Below are 18,859 nucleotides of genomic sequence, written 5' to 3' on the forward strand. Positions count from 1 at the left end.
AAGCCAGCCGGGAAGCGGAAGCTACAAAACGGAGACGAAGGTATAGAGAAAGACATTCGGATAGATACAAAAAGAAAGAAAAGCTGAAGTGTAGAAGGCGATGGGAGGAGAGGTGGTATAAATGAACGGCTTCCTTTCGAAGCTGCCGGCGCACAGAAGGTTCTTTTTTTTTTCTTTTGTGGCAACCGCGGACCTGCTAGGAAGCCCTAATTTGCATGCCGCCTCGGGTTCTGAAGTAGTTCTGGGGTTACGATCGCCTTGGGGGCTTTGTGCTGCCGAAAAGGGCCCGCCCGGTTGCAAACCTTTGCTGAATAGGATCGCTTCTGTAGTGTTTTTATTTTTTTATTTTTACTTTCTCTATGCATGGCTTAGTCGAGTGCCGCGTCGGGTAAGGTGTAGTTGCAGAGAGCGAAGAAAGGGATGGGTGGTCGCTCCCGTCATGGGTAGAACGCCTTCGGGTGAAGATCTTTTACTGTTCGAAAGCTAGAAACAGATGAAAACGCGTGAGGTTTTATCCGAACAGGATAGTTAGTTTTTTTTTTTTTTTGCTGGATTCCGGAAGTGAGGAGCTGGGGTTAATTTACAAGGCAAGGATTTCTGTATATGGGAACTGGAAAGATCGCGCTGCGAAAGATGGTGCAAAGCATTTCTCAGGAACTGCTTGAACAATGGTTACAGCAACTTTATTTTAGCACTGCTTTTGATTAAACAATCGCAACGAGTGCTAGTCGCTTAATTAGTCAACCTAGTGTTAACCAACATAGTGAGGGTGTTTGTAAAGCAGTCGTGTCGTGAGTGCACACCAATAATGTTAATGATCGGTTTCGGATGAAACACAAAAGAAAAAAGAGGAATTAATATGTTGTGTTTATCAAAGTGGCATATTAGAAATACATTTAGCACAGTGGTTTCGGCTGCATTCTCTAAATGTTACATGAGCCGTGAGCAACGAATGCTGTGTGAAGGGAAGCTTCATTGCTGAACCAGTGGAAAAAAAAAAAAAAAAACGTCAAGAGGAAAACTGAACGGGACCGGGGCGATTTGAAAGCTCGTTCCTTGCATTCTTTTTTTGTCAGCGCCCTGTTTCTATTCATTTGCCGCATACAAATGTAACACCTCACCGCTGGTCAGTAGCGTAACGGCGCCAATCAAGCTTTCTTTTTTGTCCCGATTTGTTCGTTCTTTTGTTTTTTGTAGAGATTCAGTTGGTACAATATGTGGCTAAACACAAGTTTTCAGTCGCCAGGTGTTGCATAACACCTGGCGACTGCAACAGCAATTTATACTTACCAAGACTGGTACCAAAAACGACTATTTGGAAATAAGTTGGCAAGCAGCATCGATGAAAGTTAAGCAAGAGGCTCTTCGCATACCCACATATCACGGACCGCGATATTGCACCTTCAGTTTGACCTAACATGGCATCACCATATCGACCTCAGCCTAGCGTCTGCTAACAGCTCACTTGGTCTTCTTAAACGTAACCTGAGACACGCCCTATACACGTTAAAAAACTTCGTTATATAACTCTAATACGCCCTAAAATTAATATCCTGCGGCTGTTTTGGGACCCTGAACAAGCCTATGTTATCAATAACATCGAATCCTTGCAGAACCGTGCTGTTCGCTTCATTTTCAGACTACTCACCCTTCACATGCGTTACAGCATTAAAAACATGTGCCGAACTGGAAGATTTGTCACATCGCCGTAAACTTGCTCGTTTAACACTTTTCCATCAGCTGTATCACCACCCATCCCTTCGAAGTGATTTGTTTCAGTCACCTCATGCAATCTTTCCTCGCCGTGATCATACTTTCAAAATTAAACGCGTAAAGTGTCATTCCTAGCCTTATGCCAATCCATTCCTTCCCCGTACTATCATTGAATGGAATAGTTTACCATCAGTCACCGCCACAGAAACTGACATCAAAAAATTCCAAGAGCTTCTTTGCTGTGACAGAAATGTGTAAAATTTGCTGCTTTTCTTTGTGTTCATTTTTCCTTTTTGTGCTATACCTTATGTTTTATCGTTTTTTTGTTGTATTGCAATTTTTGGTGAAATGTATTGCGTTTATTAACAACTGTATCGCCCCCGCTCCCCCCCCCCCCCCCTCCCCCTACTATGTAATACCCTCTTCTGGAGGGCCTTTAGGAGCAACGTGAATAAATAAATAAACCGTAAACGTAATAACACAAAGAGGCGGTAACAAGTTCCGGGCTGTCAAAGTTAATTGCTCACGTAGGCACATAATATTTAAAGCTTCTACTATTAGCAAGTAACAAAATTCCTTTCCTCTGTCATCGCTAAATAATACAAACCAATGTATTAGTCCCTTTCAGTAAAAACAATTTCTTTGTACCTTTATCTTGGCGCATGATGGCCTTAGTTGCCTATGTGCCATAAAACCCAACAGAACATAACATGTACGCACATAACAGGCTTCACCTTTCTCTCCGAAGAATGCAGTCTCTCTCTCTGCTGTAATGAACACATATCTGACAAGTCACTAGAACCATCAGATCGGCTACTCTGCAAAGCAGCGAGCTCAAAATTTCTCGCACTTTATTCTAGTTAGGCTTAGCGAAAGAGCGTGGAGCTCTGAGCCACTGACAAAAGCAACGCACCTTCACCGTGTGCGGCATGAATAAGCAAAAAAAAAAGTAAAAAACCCGTAGTCCTATATTTAATGTTTCCGCGCGCACTTGCTACGCGGCAAACCGGAGATGAGCCAACAGGCAACGCTATCGGCAACAAATAAAATGAAGCGAAGGGTAATCTGCCGGGACCCGAACTGGGGAACAGCCCCTCTCCGTTCGAGCTGCACAACGCGCAAAAAAGAAAGCACCGACTGGCGCGCGCGCGCGCGCGCGCGCGCCGCGCCTTTCTTTCTCGCCTCTCTTCTCTCTCCTCCTCTTCCTCATCTCTTTCCTCCTCTCTCCTTGAGCGCGCGCTTGAGCAAGGCCGCGCCGGGTGCACTCCGCGTCCGCGACGTCGGCGAGCACGTTCACTCCGAAACCGCTCCCCAGCGACGATGTCTTCGACCGGTCGTCCCGCGCGGGCCGACAGCGCGTGCAGCAGCTGCGATTAGCGTCCGTGATGGGCCCGCCCCTTGGATAACGGTGCCCATTGTCGACGACCATGGATGGTGGGCTGAGGACCTCCTGAAGAGGAGCGGTGCGCTCTCGGAGGAACGAAGACCATGGCGGCGACCGCGGTCAGCCTCGAGTCGCTGTTCCTCCAGCTGCTGGGACGGCTGGACTCGGCGGGCCGCTGCACCTCCACGCCTTCTTCCTACAAGCGGCGCTCACTGCGTGCCGAGATTCGCAGCCTGGAGCTGTGGCGCGCCGTGATCGGCGAGTGCCTGGCCACCTTCTTCTACGTGTTCCTCGTGTGCGGCGCGCACGTGTCGTGGCCCGGGTTCGCCGAGCCCTCGGTGCTGGGCATCGCGCTGACGGCCGGCGCGGCGGCCGCCACCCTGGTGCAGTGCTACGGCCACATATCGGGCGCGCACATGAACCCGGCCGTCACGCTGGCCACGTTCGCCACGCGCAAAGTGAGTTCCCTCAGGACGCTACTCTACGTGACGGCCCAGTGCGGCGGAGCCATCGCGGGAGCGGCGCTACTCTACGGGTGAGTGCTTGGTCCTCCTCCTGGACGTCGATCTTGGTGCGGTGTCCTGTCCTGGACACTGCTCGCGAAAGACGTGCGAGGCGCTTTGCTGTCAATGCACGTGCTGCGTGCAGCAATCAGCTGTCGGCATGCTCTCGTAGACGTGTTTTGGATTTAAGCTGGCTTACTAGCGAACCATCCAGCTGCTACGTGTCCCATTTAGTATATATTAGTAACTTCGTCGTTTTGAGAACTTTGACTAATTCTAGACCATTCCATCTATTCTGCTTATTCCAAATGACAAGGAGGCTGACATCTACACCAACGTCCACTTTCGTGGATACTAGCAATAAGCACGCATTTTATTTTAGCGTGCTACGGAACTGGCTGCTTAGTGCGCGCGTTTAGTATTCCAAGAGTGTCGGATCCCCAATGTTACCTGATGATAAGGAAAGGATAGTTTTTTGTTTGCTGGCCACGCGCTGGTTCGCAGTAGCAAAATAGTGGCTTCGCAATTAGGTGAGGAGGAGAGATGCTCTTTGTGCGAAGCCAGATGAGCGGCCAGGACTTCTCTACTGTAACTGCAGTCTCCAGTACTGCTTATGATCACGCAAATTGGAGCCATTGCGGTATTCCACCTGGCTGTTGCAAACTTGCCTGTCCAACGGATTGCCAAGCGTCTCAGGCCACTTAGCTGCAAACCTTGAAATGGACAGCCCGACGAAAGGTTTGTCGAGAAAGAAAAAATGAATATGCAGTTTCCCACCGACAGATCCTGCAACGGGTTTCTTTTGAAGGCAGTTTGATTTTGTCCCCGAGGGGTTTATTTGCTTCAAAGACGCGACGATAACACCGGTGCGCGCGCATTGAAATTTAATCAGCCTGGCTGTGCTGCAACAGTGTGATTCGCGTGCTTGTAAAAAGAACGCTTCGAAACTGCAAAGCCAAGGCCGCCCGGCCACGATGGGCTGCGAGGGTTGACGGCTTCTGGGGGATCCCGTGCGTTTTGCAGCGGCGGCTTGCGATAAATCCTGGCGATAAGCGTACGCGACGCAGTGCCGTGAATAGGAGAAGGGTGTTGTGTGTGTTCAGCTGCTCCTCGACAAGCTTCGGCCCGTCTCGCGATCCGATAAGATCTGGCTGCAATCGGAACTCATCGCCGCGAGGCATGTGGATACGAGTCTGGGAAGCTTTCGAGCAATGCTCTTCGGATACCGAGACTTGGGAAACGGTGGGGGCGATGTTTTGCTGCCTTACAGAAAGCTGTAGTCGGCGCTGGCTCATAGCCAATTAGTGGCTACGGGTTTTTTTTTTTTTTCTTTGCCATAGCCTTGGGAGATGGACACAAAGAAATTGCTACTTTATCGTAAAGCCGCGCTTTGAGCCCAGCGTATCAACACCTCAGAAACTGCGCATACGTGTACGTTCTTCTTCCAGGGCCGCTAGAACTTTAAAGCTCTTATGTTGTAAGATACGTTATATTTCCCAGGAGGGATTTTTTTATTGCGAAAGCAATACTAGTTGCACTTTCAGCCCATCGCGTAGCGAGGCCGGTAGCTACCATATTTGCATACTGGATTGGATTGTATAACCGATGCATCACCACAAGCATCACCACCAGCTACACTACCAACTGAACCATGGCGTAGCTACGGATATTGCATTCGCAATTACCGGGCTTAACCAAGCTAAGCCACAGCCATTTTCAAGTATGCCCGGAAAAGACTACTCATTCCGTTTCGAGTTTGGTATACACTGACGCAAGGAGGCGCAATTTTCGGTGTATGGCATAGAGCAAATCAGTAGGTACAGAGTGATATGGGATGTCCGTCATTCTAGAGCAGAGAAGCTAGCAGTAAGATAAAATTTGAAGAGCGATTGAGAGAAACGGTTTAAAAGAAGTGGACTAGGAAAGTTTTCAGCTACTTGTACATGAGGAATGACGACATAAAATGGAGAAAACGAACTAGAAAACTGACAAGAAAATATCTGGAGAGCAGTTGGGGGGCAAATCAGCAATTATCGGTTAAAAACAGAGAGGGCTCTGTGCAAAGCAGGGATGCTGGCGATATCGGCACTGGGAACATACAGAGCGTTCAAGCAGGAAACTGCCAAAGAAAATATCTACGATAATTGTAGAGAAAGCTCTCTGTTGTTCAGGCTTGTTCAGGCCAGGACGGGAGTTTTGAGTACTAAGATGCGTCGGGTCAGGTACCACGAGATGGACACGTTATGCAATGCGTGTGGAAAGGAGGAGGGGGAAACGACTGAACACTTGATACTTTTCTGTCAAGAGCTTCACCCTGTAGTTGAAAGCAGCGGGATTGATTTATTCTTTAAAGAACGAAACAGCGCAACTAAAACGAAGGACCAAGAAAAAGAGAGACACGAGCACGCGCGCTGACTTAAAACTGACTGTTTTAATCGGAAAACCACATATAAATAATCTCTAATCGCTCCGCCACAGCCTCACGTCGTCATCTCAAACCACTAACATAAAAAGAACGGAAAACCATTGGCGAAAAGTAAGCACCCACAGGCTCCCACGCTTTTCCAACAGATATATCTCGCGCTTAGACAAGGCCATCGAAGTGCTGCTCACACATGAGTCAACTTCAGTGCAGATATGATACGCCTCTACTACTTCCCGTACTAGTTGGTCTTTATGGCGATACAGCACAACAGTGTTGTCAAAGTACGGAGTGCATAGGCAGGATTTGCAATGTGCAGCCAGTTTTGACGACCCGGAGCCACGCAAAGAATTAGCGTGTTACAAAAGGCGTTCAAATTCTTTGCGTGGCTCCGGGTCGTCAAAACTGGCTGCACATTGCAAATCCTGCCTATGCACTCCGTACTTTGACAACACTGTTGTGCTGTATCGCCATAAAGAGCAACTAGTACGGGAAGTAGTAGAGGCGTATCATATCTGCACATAAGTTGACTCATGTGTGAGCAGCACTTCGATGGCCTTGTCTAAGCGCGAGATATATCTGTTGGAAAAGCGTGGGAGCCTGTAGGTGCTTACTTTTCGCTAATGGTTTTCCGTTCTTTTTATGTTAGTGGTTTGCGATGACGACGTGAGGCTGTGACGCAGCGATTAGAGATTATTTATATGTGCTTTTCCGATTAAAACAGTCAGTTGTAAGTCAGCGCGTGTTCGTGTCTCTCTTTTTCTTGGTGCTTCGTTTTAGTTGCGCTGTTTCGTTCTTTAAAGATGCAATACCAACTCGCCCACTATGCTATGTTGCTACAGATTGATTTATTCAAAGCATTGGGATTTGAGGACAGTGAAGGAAGAATATATTTTAAGCGGGTAGAAGCATCCAAGCGAAGGTTATCTGATTGGTAGCTACAATCAAGACAGAAAAGTGAAATTTCAAGAGTCATGGCTAGGTGGCTTGAGCCACCGCCCGACTTACAGGGTTCATCCATCCATTTTTCGCTGCTACCTAGTAGTCAGTTTGCATTCAGAGGACTGGGGCCTATCAGAATGCGTCCCCTGAGAGAAAGAAGGAAGCCCACTTCCAGCTACTTTTGTTAGAAAGTTCCCCTGCAAGCGACGCCACCTGCCTTGCGCACCTGGGCAGTAGACAGCCTCACGGTGGGGCACTTCTGTGTAGCCGGGTCGCTCAGCAACTCGAAGAACGTCAGCACGGTTGGCGGGGCTGCCTGGTGAAGTCGCCTGCTGCAGGACGACAACAAACATGGTTCTGTTGCGGGGTCGCTTCGCGGCATTCGGCGAATCTGGCTGCGATTACTGTTAGTTATTGTACTTTAGAGGGTATGTGCTCTACGTACGCGTTCGTTAGTTTCGTTCACAATGAAGGAACTCCGGTAAAACTTAACAACTGGTTTAATTGGCCGAATGGTAAAAGAAGAAAACTTTACAGAGAGATAGGAAGCACGGCCTTTCCGTTTGGCGTCTCACAAAGCACTGTCCCTTCGGGCGTCTCACAAAGCACTGTCCCTTCGATGCCGAGCCGAGTCCTCCTTTCTCCCTCTTCTGCCGCTGCTCCCGCTTCTCCGACCTTGGATAGTAGAATTCCCGGAAAGCCTGCCGCCCGGTTCAGGGACGGTCGCGAGGGGACGGCCACGGAATCCCCTTTCGGGCACCTGCCGCCTGGTCGGCTCGCGCACACTCTCACACACGCACACACAGGCGCGCACACACATGTACAAGCGTCCTTGACCGAGGAAATGGCGTGTCGAATGGCGCCGCATCTTGTACCCCTTTTCGTCTCCGGCAATTACAAAAGGCGACCATCGCGCGCTAGCGGAAAGAGAGTTCCTCGCTCCCGGTTGCGGGAGACGGGCTGCACAGGTGCTGTTACAGTGAAAGTGTGTCGTGCGCCCACCACGGTCCTTTGACTTTCTCCTGATCGACAACAATGGGTGAACTTACCGTCCCCTCTCCGCGTTGGAAGGGGGGTCAGTGCCCTCGCGCCTCACGAGCGGTCGCGTCCCTACACATCGCGGAGCAAACTCTAGCATGGGTTCAGAGAAGACACGGGCAGGGGCTACCATGAGCTTTGTCGGCTCATGGTAGCCGACAAAGCTTCCGGAGACATCTATGCCAATAGCATGCGTCGACTGGTTTCCCATGGACAGTGATATGCTGGGCATCTCAACCTGAGAAACCCCCAGGGCTTTCTCTAGTCGTTGTCTAGTGCACTTTTTCAACGGCTCCCATCTTTCATTACTACCTTGTAAATAAATCGCACGAATTAATAAATCTAAACGAAGGGCGTGTGCTTTGCGCGTATAAATTGTTCGCATGTCATTTTTGTCCGTCATTGCTATGCAACGTGCAAGCGGCGTCAGCATGAAAAACTCAGTTTCCTCTAGCGTTGAATACATTGGAATCAAGTGATCGCTCGAAAAACAGGAATTAGCAACAAAAGATTTTACTTGTCTCGTTTATTTTGTATTGGTTTCGATTCTAGTTTAATTTAGATTTGTTTTTTTTTTTTTACTCACTTGCTTAGAAATGATTCCATAGAGTGTATGAGTGAGTGAGTAAACGTGTAATGAAGAGTATGGTGGCTGGAGCGCACGTGGATGGGCCCTCACTCCATGGCTCTGGAGGCTTCTGCCGACCTCCTGGCGATGAGAACGAGAGCTGCCTAGTCGTCCAGGCGTGCTTTGGTCATTTCAACTTCCACAGCTCCAGGGCCGCATTACATCGCTTTAGATGGCGGGGTAAAACATCCACAGTATGGATGTCTTTCTACACGCGCTGCTTACGTCACACCATGAAGCATTTAAAATGAAGCCTCACTTCATTCTCCCTTTCACAGTGAGCAAGGCTCCCGTAGCGGAGCCGAAACGTCTCTTTTGTTTGTGTCTATCGATTGGTCGGCGCTTGTTATTTCCCGCCATAGTTTCGTTTTGAGACAAAACGAAAGCCATGCTCACCAAGTCTGAACTCAGAGAAACGTGCGACAAGAACTACTACGCAAGTCGAGTTAACGGAATATTGCGAGTTCACGCGCAGACAACTACGCCTTACCCAACAAAACGTACACTGTGAAAGTCATTAAGGCTCAAACAAGGTAGTTTTCCCCCGCGTCACGGGACGCCGACTTCAGTGCCCCAAACCCAGAAAGCTGTTTCCCTCGCAACTTTGCTCGGCCTCTAGCGATGCGTCGTCCTTCACCGTCAAAAGTTCTGCATCTCGCGTCCCCTGAACATGTATATATATCCTCGGGGAGTTCATTCAATCACGGATTCCTTCAGGTTATTGAACGAAGCATCTAGCAGCCACATCATATTGAAGTCTGAGAAACCTCCTTCTTGTTTGCTGTCCGCGCGCTGTGGTTTTGGCCCCCTGGCGTCTTGCAACGCGTACGCGAGATGGTATAGAATCAAAGGAGAGAAAAGAAGCGAACGTCGAGTGAAGCACCGAGTGAAATTTATTCTCCTTCGAGGCCGGGCATCTTTCCGCAAGCAGCAGCGGGTAATTTCCCTCGAGGCCCGAAGAAAGCCTTTGAAAACAAATGGTTCGAACAGTGTTCCTCCTTGGCGAATGGCTCCATCTCTTTCAAAGCTTGAGCAGGGCCGGAGGGATGGGGGAAGAGATGTTACTGGGCGTCCAGTATTAGCCTATGCACAACGGAAGGTTCCTGCCTGCTTTGTTGCTTTGACCCCCGTTAGTTTGTTTTTCCCCTTTTCATGCGAACTCGACATTTTTATTCTGGGTGCGCAAGTTTGATTCCCTCCCGCCTTGCGAATACAAGAGGCTTTCCCCGCGGTCTTTCAATGCAAAACACGTTTTCAACGAGTCTGCCTGAAAGCACGTTACAGATGGCATCAAGCGAGGCCTTTCTTTCTGCGGGGTCTCCGAAGAGAAAGACGGAACGATGTTTCGTGGTCGGTGTACGGAAGGCTCGAATATGACAAATGGGAGACGCTGCACTGTTTGTGCTTTGTTGTACAACTCCCGGTCTTTCTTATCCTCCGGGTACTGGTCGTATGGGATACGAAGTATTGCAGCATGAAATTTCACGACGCGCTTTGCAGATTTTTCGAATGCTGATGTAGTTTTTATTCGGTTCCAATTCTCTTCTCGGGACTTCCTCATCCGGAACGCCTTCCTCACCGCAAAACAGCATGTCGGCGGTTTTTTCACGCTGACAGAAATTTCTGTTCTTATGGAAGAGGTTTCTTCTCTAACCTAAGTTGCCGATTGCTGCAGATTGTTCCGTTGTGGCCCTCCCTTTTTGCTTTGCTCTGGAGAATGGATAAATCAGGAGTGCTGGACATGTCTATACAAGAAGTGCCTATACAAGAAGTGCCTATACGGGAAGTGCCTATACGGGAAGTGCCTATACGGGAAGTGCCTACGCGGGAGGTAAGGGGTTCGACGTGCAGTGAAAACGAATAAATTTTTCCTCTCGCTCGCCCGGTGCATGGCTTCTCTGAGATGAAACGCTTTGAGAAAGAGGTGAAAGTCACCTCGCCTTGCTCTTTCACTAAGCTGTCCTTGGCCTTTGAGACAAAGCTGAAGCTTCGCTTCATAAATTCGCTTCGGCTTCTTTCGATAATTTGCCCTGCACAAGGCGCAACTCATACCGAATTTTTTAACGCGTTAAATTTCCCACGGGTGTGGCGATCGGCTGGTGGACCTAAGGTAGAGGAATAGAATCCCGGGTTATTTCCGTGAAGGCGAAATGCCAAAGCCCCTGTGCGCTGAGTGATGTTAGTGCGCGTTAGGGGGACGTCAAGCAATCGCAATTAATCCGGAACTCCCTGCCAGTACGGCGTTAATTAAAGTTACAGCCCACGCGCAACTACGATGAGTTAAATCCGACATACCATAAACTGTAGGCATTTGCGCTCGAGAATCATGTACCACGTCGGTAACTGCGTATGAACTGCTTCTCGGGAGACCATTCGCATGCCTAAGGGTATTTTTATGCGTGGCAGTGGGAACAATAAGCTGCTTGTTCGAAATTCTTTCCGTCGGGCTATAGTTGGACGATGACCAAAAACAAAACGTGTCGCGCGGCGCGAGAGAGAAGGAACAAGGAAGACACTTTAAATACGACACGATGTGTTGTTTTCTGCTTCAGGAACGCATTTTTAATGTACGGCTTAATTTGCTGACTTAAAAACTTATAAAAGCTACACACGTTCCTCACTTCCGACGATTCATAGCGTTACTTTCTCGCCGAGGGGAATTAAAAAAGAAAGTAAGCCCACAAGCTAAACTTTAATCATTCAATCTCCCCGTTCACTCGCTTGACGCAGGGGGGGGGGGGGGGTACTTTGTTTCCTCCGCTGAAGCCTTTGCACGCTTCCTCTCCATTAAAGACTATCAGAAGGACGCTCGCTTCCCCGTCACGGGTTGTACTGAATGGTATCCGCGGGGAGGGGGGGGGGGGGGGGAGGGGGTCGCCCGAAAGATCGGCGCTATTAACGCGCTCCGGAAATAAGTTAAAGCGGAAGAGGACCGGGCCGCCTCACATCCGAAGCTATCTCCCTCCCCCTCTTTCCACCTCTCCTTCCCATCCCCAGTTCGACCGGGGCGCGTAGAATCGCCCCTCTTCGCATTACAGGCAAGATGAACGCGTCCGCCGTTCCATCGATGGCGCCAATTATAGGCGCCGGTGGTATCGGTGTCATCGCTTTAAATGACCGTCACCGTCTACAGCTACGGCACGCGCGCACGGCGCGTGCGCGCTTTACTCGCTAAACGATCTCTTTCGAGGTGGAGAGAGAAAAAGGGAGAGGAGGAAGTAATTAAATTCTTTCAATCGCGGGAGGCCCTCGCGCGCGTGGCTTCTGTCCGCAGCTATACGGAAGTGGCAGCGGGCGAGGTGATGGTGGTGGCGCGCTGCGCTGCTCGGTGTCTTCCTTAATTGCATGCTGTGCAAGAGAGGTAGATGGAAAGAGGCGCCGCGTTATTATGCGTGGTTACCTCGTCGTCGAACGAGGCGTACACATTCGCGCGTTCCGACGCGGCTTTGGTCGAAGTTGACTTTGTCGTTTGAAATTTAAAAGCGGACGCTAAGGACGAATTTCGATATCGATTGATTTTGAATTGCGAACAGGCTAGTTTCATCTAAACAGAAAAAAAAATATTTTATAAGCTAGAAAAGGCTAAAAAAGTTAATACAGGCGTCGCTCTTGATGTCTATTTCATGGAAGGGAATATGAATAGGGCCCCATTTTGAGCTGCCAGTTTTAACGCTGCTACGAGCCCGCTATCTCTAGTTTCGCAAGGAAACTGCAATGACGTCATTGCTCTTTAGTGTGCTAATTCATGAGGCTAGACCATAGTGTCATCTGCTTCAAATGATGGTGGTAGAGTTTTCAATTGTCACCATGTCATAATAAATATCATGAGCATAAGTCAAGGACAGTAAAAACAGATTCATTTCAGCTCCAAATGTTCGTCTTCTACCGCCGAATCGCTTTCAGCAGAGACGCAAGGTTACCGAACATTTGATATTTGTTTAAGGAAAAGAGTTCGATATAGTTGTGCTTAGTGACCCGCTCTAAACGCGAAAGTGTGTGTGTTAAACAATGGCGGTGTGCTTTAAACCGCGGCTCCCGTACGGAGTAAAAAGGAGTAAAAAGGGAGTATGCTGTCTAGTGCACTCCTATATATAAAAGAGAGCTTACTTCCGTTTTACTCTCATATAGGCGTATTCCGCATTAAGAGTGTAACGTTGGTTCCGCGCTGCAGCCAATGCTATCAAAGAAGCCATAAAAGCGCGTGCTATATAGTCGAGTACAGCTCAAGAAAAAACTAAGCGTCTTTCCCCCGTCAAAGGATCTCCTTCCAGCCAGTGGCGTCGGACGATTATCAAGAATCTGCTAGCGTGACAATGCAGGGAGTGGCGTAGTAACAATGCAGGATGGGGACTGTATCCTCAACTTTATCCCCCACCATGGAGGGAGCAGACTATCCCCTTTCATCTTATTTTCACGCTGGGAGGCCCATGAGAATCGGCCAACGCGATTGGCTGAAAGGGTGTAAAGAAACTTCAGTCTTGAGTTGTATCCGGCTAGGATTTTTCACTAGAGCAGGGATTCAAGGCGAATGCGGACAACTAACTTCAGTCGCACTCGACTTTGTCGTCTGAAATTTTTAACTGACAACGAATAACAGGTACTATGACCTTGATTGCCGTTAATGCCAATCAGAATAATTAAAGAGTGACACTTAATTCAATATGGTTAAGCCATGCATGTAAGTACATTTCCACGTTGACCGCGGGCAGCGATAAGAAGTTTCTTCTCTTTCTCACTCCCTCTGTGCCTTTACAAAAGCGGCTCAGAATAAAAATAAAAAAGGCATTTTGTAGGAACAACCTGTGTGCCTTTTTCGCCCCCCCCCCCCCCCCACACCCCCCCCCCCCCCCTCCCTCTTCTTTTTTCTGTCTGCTACCGAAATACGCGGTACGGATCATTGCATGTCATCAGCCAAAAGAACGTTATCCGAAACGCTGGCGCTAGTGACAGCGCGCTGAGTCTTAAAACCCCGAGGTGTCATGCTTCAGTCACTCGAAATCTCCACCGTTCGCGAAATGCGCAAGCAAGAGAAAGTTTTTCAGTTCAAGTTCTCCGCCTTCTCAGTAGTGTAGCTCTTTCGCTCGGTACACTGAGAACAAATATGGCAAGGAGAGAGAGCCAGCAAGAAAGGGGGGGAGGCAAGAACATACCTCGCGACGCCCCTCACTGTCGCTATAAGCAACGATGGGTTCAGCTCGGGGTGTTCGCGCTGGGAAGTCTTCTTCTTCCAATAGTGGGTTGTTTTCTGCCTTGGCCCAAATGCCTCTTCCTAGCTAGATCCGGACGATTCTCTCACTGTATACGTTCTGTACGAAGGCATTATATGCTCCTTCCTTCGCGAATATTCCGCTCGCATTAGATTTCTTTCTATTGGGATTTCTTTTCTATTTGACTTTTTTTTTCACCTTTTAAGTCATTCTGTCTTTGTCCTCAGCACTATAGCCCCGATTTTCCTCGTCGCAGTGGTTAGGTAGTTGGTTTCGGCGTTTCCGCAACGCCGGAGATCCGATTTGGTTTGTTAAGAAATCCGACTGGATGCAATCCTATTTACTTTAGCTCCTAGTGTTATCTTGTCCTTGCTGTGAAATGTGACCAGCAATAAGGCATATGTGTCGTGATACGTATTTTATTCATTGACTGCGCTCGTAGGTAATCCAACACTGCGTCTTTGAATATTCGCTGCTTCCGTGCGTTTCACGTATCTCTCTTGATTTCACGGTTGTTAAAATCCACTTAACGAATATATGAAAACAAGGAAAGAAACCAAGGATGTTAAGAAAGCTGTACAGGGCTAGTTTTTGTTGTTGCTGCTGCGTCTTCGTCGTAGAACCGACGATTTTTTTTTTTCCAGTCGGTTGCGCATTTCAGCGCAATGTCAAACAGGAAAGATCAATGTGGTGCACTTTCGACGTACATCTGATGACCACAAAAGGCGGAATTTCATTTAAAGGAGCGTGCCTCGGTTGTGCGCTCAGCCTAGCCGTGTAGTTGTTTCGGAGCGACAATTTCAGGTGTAGATTGTGTCCAGTGCTTGTTCGGCATCTTTCGCGGCGTACCCAATGTTTGCTTTCACAACGCATTAAATGAGAGGCACGAATCATACCGCAGTACACATACTTTGTACTCTTCCATGTGGCACAATTCGAGAGTCAGTCACAATTTCGTTCCTGTATTTTAACTTTTATATGTAATTCTAGCTCGCTTAGCTCAAACTTTCGGTTTATTCGAACCGATGCTTGGGTATCACCAACACCAAGTGTTCGAAAAAGCTCTGCTTAATGTGAATTCCACGTAACTCGTACAAATTTTAGTTTCAATGAAATTCTAAATGTCCAGAAGCGACCTTATTTACATGCAGCGGCGCGCTATAGTGTTGTTTTATTTTTCAAGCTCGTTTGACAAATCGGGTGAGGCAAGATGTAGAATAAAATGCGGTACTAGAGCGACCAAAAACAAATTTCCAAGCTCCGGAAGAGGGGACGTGTGTAACATACATCGCACCCCTGACAGGAACAGCCCAGGAGGCGAAACAGTAAAAAATTCAGCGCAATAGGCAGAAAGCGGGGACACGTCACGGCTTTCCGAGCGACTCGGTGAAATTCTACTTCTCGCCGTAGGCATTCGCGACTCCGCAAGATTTTTCGCGCCGTTCAAACGAGAACAAAGCTCGATACAACACCGTCACTCTGCGGCGAACAGGAATGGAATCACGTGGCTTGAAGCGAAGAGGGAACCAGGAAAGTTTCGATTCGACCAAAACGATCGGGGAAATTCAACGAAAAAAAAACAAAGACAAGAAGATGGAGCGCCATCTCGGGAGCTTCGCTGTTGCAACATGTTATGCAAATGCGACAGGCGACAGGTCTGGCGCTAAGCCCAGAAGCGACGTTTGTAGGGCGAGCCTCACGGTAGCGCCTCCTCCCATACCATAGCGAGAGTTCGAAACACACAAACGTAGAGGCGCTGTCTTTTTTTTGTTTAATGTTTTTCATCCCTAAACCTGCGTTTTTATTCTATAAGGGAGCGGAAGCCAGCTGGAGCTGTCATCTTATTCTCTCCGCCTTTCTGCCTTTTTACACTTCTCTCGCGGCTTTGAAAAAAATTCTATACAGGTTTCATTGATCTTTACTTTTTCTAAGTTTCACTTTGAACGCCTGCGGAGGTATTAAGGCCGCGCCGTCCGCGATACGTCGCGCCATAACCGGAGAAACAGGAAGCACGGCGGGCGCCTTTCGGAAACCAGTCGTGCCTTTGCTTTTACCTGGGCGCTGTATCTACGCATCGAGCTGAGAGGGTGTCTTCACCGCTTTGCTTTATGCACGACGGTACGCGTCGGGACGGTGCAACGCTGCGCATGTGCGTTTGATCTCCAACGCAGATTTCTTTCCTCAACTTAGACGCCGCTTTGCTTAATTTTTCATTCTTTTTTTTTTTTTTTTTGCTCTCGTTGAACCTCCTTCGACGTTCGACACCGGATTCCGCCGCGTCTGGCTGCCGGCGCTTAAATATTTAATCCGCATTGCGGAATAAGGCCGGATCGCGCCTTCCCAGTAACTTCCTTTTGTTCGTTCTGTTATTTATCTCTTTTTATTTGTATCACCTGCTTCCTGGAAGTCTGCCTGTATGTGTGAGCCGTCGTTTAAAAGTGCGGCGCTGCGCCCTTTCCCTCATCGTTTTGTTTTTCCGATGTTGACTGCGCAACTGCGTATGAATGGAACGGCGTTGTCTTCTAAACTCTTCAATAACGTGCTCTGTTTTTTATTGAGCTAGCTTTGTTTATTATCTTAACGGATTGGCTTTTCTTTCTTTTATTAACGTTGAACCTCGTTGTAATGAAGTTGAAGGGGGCTGGCAATTACTTCGTTATAGCCGTAGCTTCGTTGTAGACTGTGTTGACCGAGCTTTCAAATGGGAACCGTCATTTCTTCGTTATATCTATCATTTCGTTATAAACCATTTCGTTATAATGAGGTTCAGAAGGCTTCGTATTGCCTCGTTTTCTTTAGCACTGACGTGTATTGTGTGCATGCTGGAAGGAAAAGTACAAGGCAAATTCTTTATTGGAGAAGCAAATCCGCAATCTCCAAGTCGTGTCGCTAAATTAAAGCGCGCGACGTTCTGTGTGCCGATTCGGCACGTGACTGGTTACGCCGCCTGTCTGTAGGTTCCAGCATGGTGCACGCATTTTGTAGGGCAGAGCACGGAGGGAAGTCGCCCTTCTGATATGCTGTCTTCGTGTAGGAACTCTTTTGATGTGTGCAGTGAAAATGCATGAAATAAATGCTCAGGTGTTCACATACGCGTGCTTTCCAACATCAGGCGTCAAGAGTGCTCAGCGCCACAAAGCTGTCACGCAGAAATAACTCGTTGATAGCATATGGCTAGATTCATAATTCATTTATTGTTTCATAATTCTGCAAGCATTGGAATGGCAGTGGGTACATACTACCTAGTGCACCTGAGTTGTCGAGGTCCGAATTGCGCACTATTGCAGTAACGCATTTAGTATATTGCGAGCACGGTGTTCCTACCTGAGGAGGTTTGATGTCCAATTGCGGACTATGCAGTGAGCTATCGAGAAGAAAAGGGTAGGAGTGACGTTAATTGAGGCAAGAAGAGAGCAGGGCGGGTTAAGGAAACAAACGAGATTAATTATAGCCTACCTGAAATTTAAAAAAAAGTACATGGGCGGGGCATCTAATGGGGATGACTGAGTGGACTGTAAAGGAAGCATAGAGTCGTGTGAGCACACAGAGATTAAGTTTGCAGGTAGGGTGGTCGAACCTGGCGCAGGACAACAGGGTTAATTGGTGGTCAGTGGGGGCGGGTTTTGTCATATTTTTTCAATTATGAATGCATTTCTCGAAATCTACTCGCCGATGGTGCAGAAAAGGCTTAAATCTGCTCCTGGGCGCTACGCCAAGCGCCTACAAATACGGTCGTTTGCAACCGTAAGTCTCAAACAGGAAGTCCGCTTCGGCAAAGTAAATAGGGTCATTCGTCACTATCCATCACTGTCTGAGCTTACCGGAGAACGCAACACCGTGTTTCCCCACTCGTCCTCTGCTCCGGTGTGCTCACTAAAGGACACTCCTCGGACTGTAAGACTGTCCGTATCGTTTTATAGACCGGTCCCAATCTTTGCCGCTTATTTATCCATTTTTCAGTGGGTACGAACGAACATATCCACTTCTTTATTTCAGTAATTACGCAACTTTAGTTTTTTTTTGCTCACGTTTGATTTGTTTCCAGTTCGTAACTCGAATCTCTGTATTGTGGCGTGCATGCGCTGAGCTTTACATTGTACGATGAGCTCAACGAAGAAGATGCAACAGATTGGCGAGAAATGGACAGCACGGACCCGTACGGGCAAGTGCTCTCATATGTTCATCTTAATAATGGATCCTCAGCAGCCAGCCCCCATATTTCGAGGTCGTTTTGTTTTACTCCCTGACCAACATATACCAGCCGCTTGACAAGAAAGGAAGTCGAACATGGCGAGTAATTGACAGCGAAGTTGGCCTGTCAGCTGATGACCGAATAGCACGCATTTTGTGCCCGATCTCTTTTTTTGTTTTTAGTGAAGAGCTCCTGGCAAGCATTTTAGAATGTTTATATTCCAACGCTACTACAACTGATAGCCTGCATACGTAGTCTTGGAGGCACGTCAAAAACGCTCTGGTTGCACCAACCATATACCCCCCCCCCCCCCCCCCCCCAAACACCCGGCGTGACTTATTCTAACGTAAACCTAAACTTTATTTATGGCCTTCTCGGTAATCATGCCGCTCCTTCTTTTTATGAGATCATGGTGTGCATATCGCCTTACAATATATATACATTACCATCTGCATTACCTTGTTATCAAAATGATTGCTGATTGCATTTGCGTTAGTTGCGCGTAATTTTGTGCTCATACTCATATGTGAATGTGCGCTGCGCTAATGCCATAACTACACTGTATGCGCTATACTGTGCGCCTCTTCTGGGACCTTTCTCGACGTCGTGTTTGATAACCATTCAAGCAATCCGTCCATCAAATAATTCGATTCATTAAATATAATTCACACAGCATGTGCTCCGATGTATTCCAGACATCTCTCCCAACGCGCATTCGTACTAATGAAAACTCTGCTTTCGCGGTCTGAAAGACGACCTGAAGGCCATCGACCGCACACAATAACCGTGGGACTCTTTCACAGAACAGAAAAACAGGGTGTGGTGAGTAG

General features: G+C 48.0%; 1 protein-coding gene across 1 annotated transcript in view; it reads left to right on the forward strand.

Annotated features, from left to right (window-relative positions):
- Positions 1–2,992: 2,992 nt before the first annotated feature.
- The window catches only part of LOC149359849 (aquaporin AQPAe.a-like), a 167,869-nt gene continuing 152,002 nt past the window's right edge, over positions 2,993–18,859 (forward strand). Inside the window, exon 1 of the mRNA XM_089571958.1 lies at positions 2,993–3,632. Within this exon, the coding sequence (XP_089428084.1) occupies positions 3,202–3,632 (431 nt within the window). The 5' untranslated portion in view covers positions 2,993–3,201. The remainder of the gene's footprint in view (positions 3,633–18,859) is intronic.

This window comes from Amblyomma mixtum, chromosome 2 (assembly GCF_055824585.1).
Source record: "Amblyomma mixtum isolate Tamu chromosome 2, ASM5582458v1, whole genome shotgun sequence".
NCBI classification, from domain to species: Eukaryota; Metazoa; Arthropoda; class Arachnida; order Ixodida; family Ixodidae; genus Amblyomma; species Amblyomma mixtum.